Source organism: Mus musculus, chromosome 16 (genome assembly GCF_000001635.26).
Source record: "Mus musculus strain C57BL/6J chromosome 16, GRCm38.p6 C57BL/6J".
NCBI classification, from domain to species: domain Eukaryota; kingdom Metazoa; phylum Chordata; class Mammalia; order Rodentia; family Muridae; genus Mus; species Mus musculus.
Window position 1 is genome coordinate 22,411,575 of NC_000082.6, and position 15,919 is coordinate 22,427,493.

Below are 15,919 nucleotides of genomic sequence, written 5' to 3' on the forward strand. Positions count from 1 at the left end.
TCTCTCTCCCGATGAGAAAAGGACATGAGAGAGTAAGTTAGTTCAGAGTGGTACCCACCTCTGTTCTGATGGATACTGGCTTTCAGGCATCATCTTTGGCATTTGCAGGGGCTGATGTGGTGGCCGGGGGACCGCAAATGTTTGTTGCTGTGATCCAGGTTCTGGAAGTGAGTGAGGAGTCGGGGCAGGACCCACCCCTTGAACTGGGCCAGCTCCAGGGGTGAGACCTGAGGTGGGCAGAGTTGCCTGAGGTGGGGGAAATAGGGAATTCTGATGGGTGGGTGACAGAGGAGTGGCGGGCGGGGTTAATGGCTTGAACCCAGAGGGAGGCTTCCTATCGTAGGCACTGTAAAGAGACAGACAGAAGGATCCATTAAACTCCAGGGAGGCATTTGCATAGTAACCAGGCCCAGCAGAAAACCAGTTTGCAGCCCATTGTTGCCAGGAAATGACGTCATTAACACGGTGAAATCGCTACAGCCCAGGGGAATATTTGTACCTCGGTAATGTGACAAACGCGGGGCGTCAAAGGACTTGTTTAACACTTCTTGTGATTTTTCTCCAAGATAATTTTAGCTTCTGCTTCCGGTTTCCTTTTTCCCTCCTTCTAAAAGATCTGTGTGTGTGTGTGTGTGTGTGTGTGTGTGCAGGGGTGTATGGGTGAGGCTGGGAATTTATGGGCCTTCTCTGGTCCCCTCTCCAAAATATTCCAGGGTTCCTATAAATTGGTCAAAAATCTTTGTGGAAGGTAACAGTGCTTAAATTAAACAAGCCTTCACTGGTTCCAGGAAGATCTGCGTTTACCTTTAAGTGCAAAGAATGATTAAAATTCAAGCCTCATTCCTGAGGCCTGGATATTCTTAAGTAAAGGGCACAAGCATGGGGGCCTTTTTTGTTTATTCTGATTTTAAGATTATTTCCTTGCCGCCTAAAAGTTCACATTAACATATATGATAGACGGGAAGACTGTATATCACCTGCCTCAAAGCCACAGATCTGATGGCCCAGCGTTCCAGGCTCTTGCCTTAGCGGGGATGTCTATGGCTCCCTGTGGAGCCATGGCATTTTAATGAAAGTTTTGCCTTTCATGCATAGCATAAAATGGGCTCAGTGGAATGAGCTAGACCTAGAAGCTTACACCACAGGGCGGCGACGCTCTGCCCTAGGGCCTGATAGATACTTCTGATGCTGTGCCCAGAGCCTTTTTCTGCAAGGCTCTCCATGCCATCCACCCACCCCCGCCACCCTAGGTCTCCACTCCAATCCTTACCAATAGTTGTAGAGGCACTTTTCTCCATACTTAGCACCAAGAGCCTGCTCGTGGCTACAGGACGACAACTCGGAGGAGGGGCTGTGCAGCTCCCGTTTGATCTTGGTGGGAGGTGGAGCATGAAGCACCACTGAAATCAGAAGGGGGGGGGGGACAGCATTTATTCACTAAATCACTCTTCTTCCCACAAACTTCCCCAGCAGGTAGCTCTTACAGCTCAAGGTCAAGAAAACCCGCCCCACCTAAATATGCAACCTTTTGTTAAAAACCGATTAAGGTCCCTCAGCGGAATGCTTGCAACCTAAGCGCTTAGGGTGAGCTTGTGGCTAGCCTGAGATACATAGTGAACTCCTTAAAAATCACCCCAGGACATTTTAAATGAGGGCCCTCCCAGCCCAATTTCTTTAATCATGAGTCTTGTTTCCCAGTTTCTGAAGACTTGAAAAACCCCAAAGGTGCTGGGCAGTGGTGGCACGTGCCTTTAATCCCAGCACTTGGGAGGCAGAGGCAGGTGGATTTCTCTGAGTGTGAGACTAGCCTGGTTTATAGAGTGAGTTCTAGAACAGCCAGGGCTATGAGGAGAAACCCTGTCTTTGGGTTGGGTGTGGGGCAAAGAGAAAAGTGTTGCCACAGCCATTTGAAGCCTGCCACCACAGTTTGGGTTGTTTTCTCCTTTTGGAGACAGGATTCTGGGTGTTCACACTTCTTAGGGCTCTGTTGTCTTTTATTTCATCAACACCTTTGGGATTTTTGTTTTGTTTTGGTTGGTTGGTTTTGGTTTTTCGAGACAGGGTTTCTCTGTATAGCCCTGGCTGTCCTGGAACTCACTTTGTAGACCAGGCTGGCCTCACACTCAGAGATCCGCCTGCCTCTGCCTCCCAAGTGCTGTACTAAGACGTGCGCCAGCACCATACCACACCACCTAGCTGCAATATGTGCCTTATACAGAAGCATCTTTCCAAGTTAAATATGATTTTCAAAGTCTTTTCTCAAGTGTCACTAAATAGTAGTTCTGAGTAAGGACCACGCAGGCTTAGGGGAATTACAAAACACTTGAGAGCGAAAGACAAAACCAACTTGGTGGCCCTCTGGGCCAAGGCTGACCACCTAGGAAGTCTGTGGGGAACTTTGTGTCCACAGTATCTGCTCCCAGCCATTCCCAGCAGCCTATCAGGAAGGGCAGGCTTCCATAAGAAGTCGTGGTACCCAGTGATGGTTTGTTCCCCTTGAAACTGTTTCCCAATGTAACCACACTGAAGGGAGGTGTCTGGGTCATGAAGAGACGAAGCAGGGTCTCCACTTTTGTTTTTTAATTTCATGTTCACTGGTGTTCTGACCGATTGTCTGTATGAGGGTGTCAGACCCCCATGAAACTGGAATTGCAGACATCTTAAGCTGCCACCTGGGTGCTGGGAATTGAACTTGGGACCTCTAGAGGAGCAGCCAGTGCTCTTAACCGCTAAGCTATCTCTCCAGCCCGTTCTTCACTTCCATGAGTGTGCTTCACTGTCTCGTCTCTTCCCATGCACTCCCCGTTCCCTCTGCTTTGCATAAAGACTTCAGCAGATGCTCCTCGGTGTCCAGAACCAGAACCAAAATAAACTTTACAAACTACACATGGACAGACTTATAGTCACACACGTATATTTATGTACTCTTCATAAATTACCCAGGCTGGGTTATCCTGTTACAGCAACAGAAAATGGACTAAGACAATGCTAATGGCTTCTCCTGAATTCATGAGGTAAGTCCACGTGGCTGGGCCATGTGCTTAGACACCCACTACAGATTCTGCATAGGATTAGCCTGAGAGGGCAGAAAAACAAGACTTCTCAAAATGAAGGATTTACCGTGCGTCCACACTCCAGAATACAGAAAGCTAAGTTTGCCCTTACCTGGATACTAAATTGCTTCAAAGAGGCCCTTTCCCCAAAGTAGAACAAACCCTAACACAGACACTGTAGCACGAGGGCTGTCCCTTCTGGCAAGAATATTAAAATGGCTACTTTCTGCCTATCTACCTGCAGGGTGTAGGGTAACTTCTCTGAGCACTACTTAACCCCCTTATCACAAGACTCAGGGCATAAGCAGAGGAGACAGTGTTCTGCTAAACCCCCTCAGATCTTCTCTGATTTAATGTTTATTCCTACTACTCACTTGTAAGATTCTGGCTTAGATCTGATTTTACTAGTCAGACTTATTTCCATAGGCATCCTTTTCTATCTAGGAAGACTGAACAATCTTCCAGACAACTGGTTTCTCTTATAGCTTCAAATCTGATGAACTGAATCTGACCCCCAAATCCCATGGTAAATGAGAACTGACTTCTGAAAGCTCCCCCGCCCCCAACACACACACAAATGCCATTATACACAGGCACACACATGTATTCACACCCTGTGTGTGTACCCCAAGCCCCCACCATTTGTATGCACCCCACACATGTGTGCAGTCTACCTCCACCCCATATATATAAAGAAAAGGCTGTCTTGCCAACAGACTGGAGAAGACTGGTTTTCATAATTCCTTTCTTACATAACACCAACTGTGTTTTCCTGAATCCATGAAATAAGTTGAGAACTAGCAGATTATATTTAGAAGTCTAATATTAGAGTCTCTGTCATGAGTTTTTGATGGTGACATCATGGCAGCCGGGAGTCAATTGTTATCAAATGTTTTCAGATACAAAAAGAAGCTAAGCCTCTGCATTTGCATTTTGTTAGTGAGAAATTCCAGGATGGCCCCTTGGTCACGACCTCTCCTTTTATTACTTTCCTGCTGTCAAAACTTTCTACCAAATCAGAACAATATCCAAACTCCACTTTAAATAAAAATTATGTATAGCCTTTAAAGCCTAGCTTTTCTTTGTCTAAAAGTTGTCATTTATAATCATTGCTTTACCTAAATTTGGAAAAGCAAACGATAAGGGTGATATTCAATTTCTCACTTCAGGTTTCTCCCTCTTTACAATCTTATTATTAAAATTATCAGTTTTCCTGACAAGGCGAACTAATCTATGCCACTTGCTGTCTCTACCTCAGTCAGTGGCTTCTACACCTGGCTGTCTTGTAATGGAATCAAACTTTATCTAGAAATTTCAAGAAACTTGACGAATAGCCAGGCATGGTGGCGCTAGGCACAGTGGCACACTCAGGTTCAGGTAGGAGGATCAGAAGTTTGTGCCCAGATTGGGCTACATGACAAAACCTCTCAAAAACAAAACACCCCCCCCACCCCAAATCAAAAACCATACCACCCCCACTATAATAAAGTATAAATTGATTATATTACAAACCAGCTTTTAACACAAAGGCATGGTCCACATTCACTCTTTAATTCTAGGTACAGTTTAGCTGTAAATGCCCATCCCCCATCAGGCATCTGGAGAGATCACAGATCTGGGCTGACAGAAGAGCGGTGAGGCCTGAGAGCCAGGAGAAGCAGCCCATTGCCCAGTTCTGCTGGGTATCAATCAAGCCAAGGAATGCACCTTGCTTTTGTGTTTCCTCATATGTAAAATGAAGCACACTGAGCTGCCCCAAGAGCAGAACCCCCATGGAGGGAAGGAAGACGCTGCATAATTTTAACAGAATGCTTGACTTCCCACAGTGGACTACGTAAATAAACAATGGCAGACGTATGTGGCTGGCTGTAAAGGTTAGAAGTGGATTTGACTCAGGAAGGCTCTCAACTCCAGAAGTCTGAAATGGTCAAAGGGCTGCCTATTTGAGCTGATAAGCACCTACCCTTAGAAAACTCTTGTGTTCAGAGGATAAAGAGGGGCTCACAAAGTCAGTCACCTTGACAACAACTCCCGCCTTCACCATCACCAATACCTCATTCCTGCCTTCCCTGCTTGGACCTTGTGAGACCATATTCTCTCAGCGCTAACAAGTTAGGCTGACAGGAAGATCACAGTAGTTAGATTTGACTTTCATCATGTTTTTCTCAGAGAAGCAGTAGAGAGGTTGGTGTTGGGGCCTTGGCCCACTTTGTTCAATGCTCTATGCATAGAACCCTGAGACCCTAAGGAGTTGGGCTCGGAGTCTTAAGAGTCTCTGGGAAAGGGAGAGACTTGGAGTCTCTCCAAGTCACTGTTGGGCTCCTACCACAGGGTCAGAACTGGGAGACATCCCAAGTATCTACTTTGCCCATTAGAAATAGAGGGCATACTTTTTTTTTCAACCTAAAAACAATAAAAATATCACATTATACCTGGCTGAAAGGACTTGTGTGCGCGCTCACGCATGTGTTCCGTGTGCTCGTGAGTGTGTGGGCACACGTGGAGAGCAGGGGAAAGGACATTAGGCTTCCTGCTCAGTCACCCCTGGGGTTGCAGGCACACAGTCACAATCGGCTTTTTCTTGGGTGCTGGAAGTTTGCATTTGGGTCCTCATGCTTGCTCAGAAAGTGCTGAGTCATCTCCCCCTCCCTCAAATGTACTCTTGAACAAAGGAAAAGAGACAGGAGGAAACAGTAATTCTGGAAAAGAATAAAGGAGACAGATCAAGAAAGAGACAACCAGGCAGGCTCTTCGTCCTCCTCTGTGGTAAATAGATGCCTGCACTCATTTCATTTCCTTCAGTCTTTCCAATGGAAAATGTTATTTGCACTCGTTCCATTTAGATAGGAAAAAAGCTCGTGGAGCCTGCTACAGTCTCTCAGCTAGTAAGTTTCCAGGACTTCTAACCAAGCAGTTCTTAAGCATCCTATTAGAGTCTCAGAGGTGATCAGAGAGAAAACAGACTCTGGAGCTGGGCATAGTGGCTCCCATGTGTAATACCAACAGTTGTGAGATAGAAGCAGGAAGACTTCAAGAGTTCAAGGCCAGCCCCAGGCACATAGCAAGTTTGAGACCAGCTTGGGCTGTATGAAGAGAGACAGAGACAATTGCTAGTGATGAAAGTCCATCATGTAGTCAGCCATGGTGGTGATGTGCCTGTCATCACAGCACTCAGGTCAGCCGGATAGGGTTCAAGGTCATCATGGGCTGAAAAGCAAGATGCAATTTCCCAAGAGGCAGATGGAAGTAGAGATGGAAAAGGAAGCCACACCAGAAAACATGAAAAAAGTTATTTGCCAAATCTCAAGGCTGCAGCCTCATGTTTACCGTGCAGTTTCCAGGTAGGGCACACCTGACACCCAACCCACTAGGGGACAGACACCTTCCTCTGCCACTGCCACACAAAACGTCCAGGATCCTCCTTCGCGCCTATTGGCAGCTAAGCTTCCTCACTCCCACGGTCTTCGTTCTTTGCAATCCATGCCTTCTGTTCTAGTGTTCCTCCTACAGGGTCTCATTCTCCCTCCTACAGTCCAGTTGGCCAAAGCCTTCTGCTCATTTAGATACCTGCCAACACACTGGAAGATGTGTATCTCAACACCCCTCTCTTAAAGCCACCTCTGAGGCGAGAACAGAGTCCAGGCTCCAGCTTTCTGCTTCACTATATGAACTCACTATACCCAAGCACAGATAAAAATGAGATGGTGACATTTAATTAAGCCCACACCTGGGCATACATTACAGCTCAGCATCCTCGAGCCCATCAGACCCCATTTTAAATTTAAATACCGCGTTTACCTATCAACCAACTTAACCTCATAGCTTTTTGTCCTACCAGACTCGGAAATTCCTTGCAAGGGACACAGGGTTCACAAACCAGCTGGTCCCCAACAACAGAGGAAAGGAAAACAAAAGCCACACACGCAGAGGGATCAGAGAAGAATTAAACTGTCATACTTCACAGATAAGTAGATGAGCACACAGACAATATAAACACACAAAGAACAAAGTGTGAGGGGCTCACCAGGCAGGGTCATTTGTTACGAGCTGAATATACAGAAAGAACCGTTTCTGCATCCAGCATCCAAAAGTAATATGGAATATGAAATAAGAAAATATACTTAGGGGGCTGGGGAGAGACAGCTCTGCTGTTAGGAACACTTGTCCCTTCCTCCTGCAGAGGACCTGGGTTTGATTCCCAGCACCCACATGGTGGTTCACAATCCTCTGTAACTTCAGCTTCACTGGATCTCAGACCCTCTTCTGCCCTTCGAGGGCACCAAGCACACATGTGGTATGCATATATACAGGCAAGTAAAATGTACACAAAAAGGAATAAAATTAATTTAAAAAGTAAAGAAAATATATTTTGGGCCAATGAAAAAGCTCACTGGGCCGGACAGTGGTGGCGCACACCTTTAATCCCAGCACTTGGAAGGCAGAGGCAGGTGGATTTCTGAGTTCGAGACCAGCCTGGTCTATAGAGTGAGTTCCAGGACAGCTAGGGCTATACAGAGAAACCCTGTCTCAAAAAACCAAAAAAAAAAAAAAAAAAAAAGGGGGGGGGGCGCTGGTGAGATGGCTCAGTGGGTAAGAGCACCCGACTGCTCTTCCAAAGGTCCAGAGTTCAAATCCCAGCAACCACATGGTGGCTCACAACCATCCATAACAAGATCTGACTCCCTCTTCTGGAGTGTCTGAAGACAGCTACAGTGTACTTACATATAATAAAAAAAAAAAAGAAAGAAAAAGAAAAAGCTCACTGGGCAAAGTTGCCAGCCAACTAGTCTGAAATTTGATCCCTAAAAGCCATATGATAGGAGAGACCTGACTCCCCAAATTGTCACATGTGTGTTATAGCACATGTGCCCTCCCCACAGACAATTAAGATGCAGTGAAAATTTCAATAGCAACAGAAATATCAATTACTTAAATACAGTCTAATGAAAGATTTTCATAAGCCGCTAGCAAAAATTAAAGAATAAATGAAAGGATGTATCATGGACTGAAAAGCTTAATATTATAAAGACATCAATTCTCAAATTTATCTATGCATTCAATGTAACCCTAGGCAAAACCTTAGCTATGTACAGAGATTAGAATGAATAAATAACAATTACATTTATTGACAGAGATGAATCTCGCAAATACGCTAACAAAATAACCCTGGCATAAAGGCAGACACACTGTCAATCTACATACAAATAATGTTAGAAGACAATGCTAACCCATGTAGCCTCCATGTTTACAGGCATTGTAAGCACACCTCTAACTCCCCTGCCACCATCCCAGCCCCCTCTCAACGTATGCCTCTCACATCTTCATGTTTTGCTTTCTAATGACCCATGAAATCCTGTTACTGCTTCCTGTGGGAGGGTCTGTACCCTATCAGCAGCTCCACCTCCAAGGGAAATCTCTCCCCCTGCCAAAGATCCCCGGGTAGCAGAGGCCTCATGAGCCTCTCCCTCCCTTATCCAGGCCAGAACTACTTACTGCCTGGCTTAGGTACACATCCAAAGCTGTTGTGAGGTCCAGAGTACAATGGCTATCCGTAACACACACTAGCATCACTTTTACACACTTTGTGTTGGCTACAGCAGCACCAGTGGGTGGTAGAGACAGTGGACCACACCTTGCATTGGAAGATGAGCTAAGGAGACAGGTTCTGTTACTTGAAGAGGATATTTGGAAAAGGAGGCACCTAAGAGTCTCAAATCCAGTAAAAGGGATTTTCAGATGAGCAGAGTGGCTGATACCCATTTTATCTGGCAACTGTCTGAAAAAAATAAAAGCCAGGGGCATTATCAATTACAGTTAGGGAGCACAAAGTCCCAAGAGTAGAACTGGAGGACATATAGGGGAGTATATCATTTCCATATCTAATCTAGCTAAGTTCTGTAAGCACAAACCCTCAACTTTAACATAGTGAAGTCAGTTACTGGGTGAGCTATGCTAAACTTAAACTTTTAAAAATTGCTTTTGCTTTTTCTTTTTAAAGATTTATTTATTTATTATATGTAAGTATACTGTAGCTGTCTTCAGACATCCCAGAACAGGGCATCAGATCTCATTACGAATGGTTGTGAACCACCAAGTGGTTGCTGGGATTTGAATTCAGGACCTCTGTAAGAGCAGTCAGTGCTCTTAACCACTGAGCCATCTCTCCAGTCCTGATTTTGTTGATTTCTTATTTATGTGTGATATCTATGCACGTGAATATACAGAATCAGTAACAGGGAAGCTAGAGATGGACACAGGGGTCCTGCTCTGTTACTCTTCACCTTATTCCTTTGAGACAGACTCTCACTGTCTGGAACCCAGCCAACAAGCCCAGCCGTCCTCGTTCTCAACGCTGGGGTTACAGGCACGCGTGGTCACACCTGGCTTTTTACATGGGAGCTGGAGATTTGACTTCAGGTCCTCATGCTCCTCCCACAGCAAGCTGGGCAATGTCCTCAGTCTTGTGCTGAAATCTGTCATGAGTTTCCCAAAAGCCCTCTCCTCAAGCATGCACAAGCTCTTTCTCATGGGACTACCAACATCTAATGCTATTCTTCGAAGTTCACCACGGTAACCAGAGTGCGAGGGAACGGATCAACAGCATAGGAGATTTCCGGACCCAAGATGAGCATTTCCACAGGCTGCTTTCAGTTCTATACACTCTTTTTAAATATACCCGTAACCGGGTCAGCAATTCTAACGCAACTTAAACCACGGTGGGTGGGGCTTAATCTCCGAATCCTACATCAGAAGCAGTGTCAACCTTGGGGACAACTGGGGAGTTTGGAACAGGTCATTGCTTTCCTTGGATTATAGGGAAGAATTTCCCTAACTTTTGGAAATGACTAAAGTAGTTGGAGGGGAAATGTCAGTTTTTACAAACTGCTTCTAAACAATTCAAAATGAGGGGGGAGAGAAAGGGAGAGAGCAAACGCATGCAATTAGACAACTGTAAAAATGGAGTGATCTGCCTTTAAAAATAAACCAAGAAAACAAGTTATCTTTCTTTTCCCCCAAAGAAAGGGACAGAGCCAACCTTATCTGCGGTTGACTAACCGGCTAAGAGTTAAGAACTTCAAAGCTGGAGCCAGGGAGAAACTCACTAGGTAAAGATGCTTGCTGTGCCACTGTGAGGACCTGAGTTGAGATTCCCCAGCACCCACGTCAAAAGCCAGGCGTGGCAGTACGCACCTGCAGTCCCGGCTCTAGCCAACCGGTGAGGTCCAGCTTCGTCAGACAGAGAGCCTGTCTCAAGAAAAATAAATATATACGGTGCCAAGCAATAGAGCATGACAGCCCAGCCCGTGCGGAAGTCTGTTTTTCCACTGATGTTATGTTTGGACGTCCACATCTGCATGCACAACACAGATCCACAACCACGTCCACACAGAGAGGAAACAAACAAACAAACAAAAACCTTGAAGCCCACGCATTTACACGTGAAGAAGACGAACCTTGGTGTGTTACCAAATTAGAAGCATAGGGTAAACCTTAGGAATCTAAAAATCATACAAGAACAAATGTTGATCGTTGTCTAATGCTTAAGACTGTGGTTCTCAATTATTTTGTCGGCTTCGACCTACTTAGAAAAAGAGTAAGATATCCTAGGGAGGACAAGATGAAAACTGCCACTGTCACCACTACTCTCTGCTGCCCTGGTGCAAAGTATAGAATGACTGAAATAAACCTATCGGTAATTTCATACACATATGGAACCACAGAGAGCAAGAACTAAAGCATATGTCCAACTCAGAAGCACAAGCATTCACAAGCATCCCCGCCTCTCCTTGTGAAGATATACAGACAACAGATTCCCACCACCGCCAGACCAGCTGGACAGCTCATTAGATTTCATGCCCACAGTCCAAGAGAGCGCAAAGCAGCCACCACCAGCCAGCCTGTGATAATTAAAAAGACTTCAAAAACTCAGACTCTCTTCCTTGAAGTTCTCCTCAACGCTTTCCAAATAGCTGGTTTGGCCCTTTCTGCTCATAAAGGCTAAACAGGGCCAGGACCAGGAGAAGAGCAGGGAGGAGGCTCTAGTCAAGAGCATTACTAATGGGTTATTTGTCCTGTCTGTCATTTCAGCAAGGACCACAGGACTCACTACCACCTCCTGCTATGGTTCAGGATCTCATGATATAGGATTAATCACAAGGAAGCACAGTTCATCAATGAATAGCTGCAGAAGAGCCTGTAATATGGACCCTCTGTCCAATAAATAACCTAATAGCCAAATCAAGAACCTGGAGCGTTTGATGGACTTTGCAAGTCAGATTTCTCTGCTGCAGAGAACACACTGAAGTCAGCAGAAGCAGCTTCAGGAATTAGTGTACGGAGAGAAAACAAATGATGCTGCGGGGTGGTTGGTGGCACGTGTCTTTATCCCAGCACTGAGGATGGGGTTGGGGGCAGAGGCAGGCAGATCTCTGAGTTCAAGGGTAGCCTGGTCTACAGAGCAAGTTCCAGGACAGCCAGGGCTACACAGAGAAACCCTATCCTGGAACAAGATAAAACAGTGGAAGACCAAAAAAATGTCAGGATTCAGACCTGGAAACCAGGTAATAAAAATCAGCTAAAGAAAGGCTTTGAATGTAAAAGCATAAAAAGGCAACAAATAGAGCCTAGGCTACATGCATGGTACAGGAACAGGACCCAGCTAAGACTGAGGAGGTCAGCCAGAGGGAAATACCCAGAGCCTCTAGAGCCAGATCCTGCTACAGGAGGAATGGAATGAGAACACAGTCTCTGTCCATAAGAGCATGTGGGGCTAGACCACATTTTTGGAAATTTAAGAACCAGGGCCTTTTGGGGCAGCATTTTGGGGATAAAACCCTAGGAATCTTGGTGCACTACCTAAAATTACTGGGCACCTTCAAAGATTCTGGGGAGATGTGGGAGTGGCATAGAGAAGTTACTCTGATTATAAGTGGGATGCCAGAAACACACCAAGTGTTTGGACAGTGCGAGACTGCTTTAGCATTCTGAAATGGACACCTGATGTCTCCTGATACATGAGTTTGAACTCTGATGAAGAAAAAAACTGAGCTGATAAAAGAGCTGAGCCAGCCCCATTGAGTCAGCAGAAGAGTCTCAAACAGTCCCATGAAGCTGCCTGGGGGCTCTCTTCCAAGATACAGGAATTGACAGCTAATAGACCTTCCTCCCCCTGGCTGATAAGTCAACCAATACCATAGGTAGGTTAAGAGCAAGACATTAGGCTGCATAAACCTTCCTCTCATTGTCTGCTTATCTCTGACAACCTTTGATTTAGGCCATGGACTCCAGGAAACAGCCCAGTGGTCCTAAGCTGTAACATGCATTGATGTGTTAGGCTCACCGGACATGCTTTCTCTGGGGACGCACTGGATGGGTATGGAGTTAAACTTCAGTGACAAAAGGCTGTAGCATGTGCATGGGCCAGGGATAGCTTCGCTTTTCTTTCTTTCTCTCTTTCTTTTTTAAAAAAAGATTTATTTTATGTCTATGAGTACACCATTGTTCTCCTCAGACACACAAGAAGAGGGCATCAGATCAGTCATGAGACACCATCTCTCCAGCCCTGGGACAGCTTTTCTAATTTTGGTTTTTAAGGACCTCATGTTATATACTATTCTGTGGTCTTACTGCCTCCTGAAGTATGGACAATTACACAGGCACAGACAGACTCAACAGAGATGTCCAGTGTGAAGATGCAGAAGCGCACGGAAGCCAAGGTGCTCTGAGTTGGGGCTGGCATCTGGCTCCCAGAACAACTTTCTGGCTATGATGAAGGCAGGAGAGATACAAATGGGGGCTTTTCAGTCACTGGCAGACAAGGGCATTAGATGGGTACTGGTACCTTCCAGGACCTTTAATTTTAGCTCATGACTACATATAAATGGGGGGGGGGAGGAACAGCTTAGAGGTTTGTTTCTGGTAGGCTCAGCTCAACAATTTAATATCTAGCAGGAAATTCTCCCACCTCTCCCTCATCTCCAGCCATGGTGGCACTTAACTTACTGTAACTAAATCAACTCAGAAGGTAGAAACAAAATGCTGTCCATGAAAGTAAACTTGGGAGGCCACTGTAATGATGTGTAACCCATTAGAAGGGACAGTAGTGTGCAGGCTGACCAGGGAAAACGTGGTGGCTCCAGGCTTTCCCCAACCCCTTTATTCAGAGAGAGAGAGAGGTGGGGGGGAGGGGAGGGAAGGAGGGGGAGGGAGCGTGCATGAGGAGAAACGTGGCCAGGCTGGAGAGATGGCTCAGCAGTTAAGAGCACTGGCGGAACTGATGTCCTCTTCAGGCAGGCTAATGTCTATGCAGCAGAGCTCTCATACATTAAATAAAAATATTTTTTTTAAAAAAGGAAATGTGGCCAAGGACAGCAACTCCCATGTTCTGAAGAACACACAAGGAAAAGGGCAGTTAGGAATGATGACAATGGTCCTCAGAGCTATCTGCCTCATCTACTGCATGAGACGATCCCTCCAAGGGGTGAGGATGGCTCAGAGAAGAATTGGAGTAAATGTGCCATGTTATAGGGAAGCACAGACTGGCCTATCTTAGACCTTCGTTCAAAGCAAAAGTCTTCAAAGGGAAGGGTTTGATGGCATGCACCTATGGTCCCACAACAAAGGAGATTGAGACAGGAGGATCGCATGAGTTTACTAGCTCCAGATCAGCCTGGAGACTCCATCTGATGGGGGTGAGGGGGGTCTTGAATTAGGGACTAAGCTATAGCTCAGGGATACAGGACTTAGCATGTGTGAGATGCTGGTTCAGTAGTGCAGCAGCCGTGGTAGAGAACCTGGCCGTCTAGTAGTTGCTGTGGATCAGGGAACACTGGCTCTGTCCTCTCTTTGACTTGATCAGAGCTAACAACAACACAGATTTTCCAAGAAAGCCCATCGTATTAATGTTTCCTCTCTTCTCTTCCTCTCAGTTGGTCTCAGAAGTGAGAGGAGCCCACCTTGGGTACAGGCACCAAATCACGAACCTCTTGACTCATAGGCCAGAGCGGTCAACACCAAACGGCTGCCTCTGGATCTTGGTTATCAAATTGCATCATTTATAACTCCAAGAGAACCTGTGATCAAATAAGGAAGGAACTGAATGACAACGGCTACAATTGTCCAAGCCAGGGATAGCTGGACCCAGATGAACTAGTTGTGGATTCTGTCCTCTATCAGCAGGGTTCAGCATCACTCTCAGGATAGCATGGACCTGTGAGGTTCCTCTTCTTCAAAGGATGTGTTGACGCCAATGATGTAGAACTCGAGCTCTCGTGGTCTAAAAGTGGGAACCCCAGGACCTCAAATCTGAAAGCCACACTTGAAGGAAGGGAAGGGAGCAGGCCAGAGACTTGGATTGAGGCAGGGACCACACATGAGGGAGATACCCAGTTCTTACTCTGTAGGCTGGAGAGATGGCTCAGTGGTTAAGAAAGCTTAGCTGTTCACCTAAGTCAGGACGCGCACAACCACACCCCCCACACAAACTAAAAAATACTTTAGGAAATATTTTGTGCAGCTAAATATTATCTATTAGAATGTATTGGCCAAAAAACAAACAAACAAACAACCCCAAAGCACTCGGACAGTGAAGGAAAGGCAAGCAAAGGTTTTGTCGTAAAGCGACTGGGTCTAGGGCACGGCCCTGGCACCCACTTAGAGCATTCGTAGTGCATCAATGTGACCTGGGTTTCATCATCTAAGGTGGAGCTGAGTGGCCTTCAGACTACTTTCCCTCAGCAACTATGCTCTGCATTTTCATACTCAACCTCTACCAGTATGAGAGACGACAGAAAAAGAGGCCTAAGGAGCAGCCTGTTCTTCAGGCCCTGATGTGGCTGCGTCAGAGTCTGTGCAGAGAGTGTGGCTGCACTGACCACAGCAAGCCTGCCTCACTTTCGCCCCAGCAGGGTCAAGGCATCGAGTCGGAGGCTCAAAGGGGACCTTTAGCTTGAAACTTAAGCTTAACTGTCTCAATCATTTTCTCTCAATTTATATAGTTCTTACCTAAATTGACATAAAGTGAAGTGTCAGAAATATTAAAATTAGGCTATGTGGAGAAACCTTGTCTCGATAAACCAAAAAAAAACAAAAAAAAAAAAAAAAAACCTAAAAGTATTTGAAATGCATTAACTAAGACCTGTGTAAAGTCTTTGACTTTGTATTTAAATTCACCATTAGGAAAGTGGTCTCTCCCCAGAGCCGCTCCTTTGTGTCAACTGGCACTTTCTCCCCCAGGCAGGGAGGGCATCTAGGCACCATGCAAGACCTGCCTCACCAACAGATGCAGATTTTCTGCGAGGCACAGAAATCAGCCCCTCAAGCTACATCTCACGGCCTGAATCCAAAAGAGGAGACAAAGTAAGAAAGAGACTTCATTCCTATCTTCCTAAGGTCATCCCCGGAATGCAGATTTTGGGAGTGTCTAGTTACTTCCTCTGTGAGGAGGCCACACTGGAAGGAGGGGCCAGGAGGGAATGGAGTGAAGATTCTTGCTTGAGTGCCAAGTGCTTGACCAGGTACCACTGACCATGCAGAGTACGGGTCTGCAGTCTGTGGCCGCAGAACAAATCAAGAAACACTACAGTACGTCTCTGCTGTGGGAGGCACGAAGACTAGAGGGAATTCCAGTTCAAACAGGAATGGAAAATGGGAAGCAGGGACTGAGATTAATATTCATAAAATTAAAGGACAAGTTAACCCCCTACCCACACACTGTTTTCCCAACATCTCTAAAGAACTAAAATTAAAATTCTACGGCTGGTGAGGGAGGAAAGGGATGACAAAGGGCCTGAGGACAATGGGAAAATGTCAGGATATCCAGGTAACACAGGGGTCATTATTGCCACTCAACTGCCTTCCATTAAGAT

The 15,919-nt window shown here is 45.8% G+C and overlaps 1 protein-coding gene across 2 annotated transcripts in view; it reads right to left on the reverse strand.

The window, feature by feature from the left end:
* The window catches only part of Etv5 (ets variant 5), a 58,258-nt gene that overhangs the window by 30,262 nt on the left and 12,077 nt on the right, over positions 1 to 15,919 (reverse strand). For both annotated transcript variants that reach the window (NM_023794.2, NM_001358428.1), the window contains exons 6-7: positions 1,271 to 1,400; positions 59 to 346 (exon numbers count right to left, since the gene is read on the reverse strand). In NM_023794.2, the coding sequence (NP_076283.2) occupies positions 59 to 346; positions 1,271 to 1,400 (418 nt within the window). The remainder of the gene's footprint in view (positions 1 to 58; positions 347 to 1,270; positions 1,401 to 15,919) is intronic.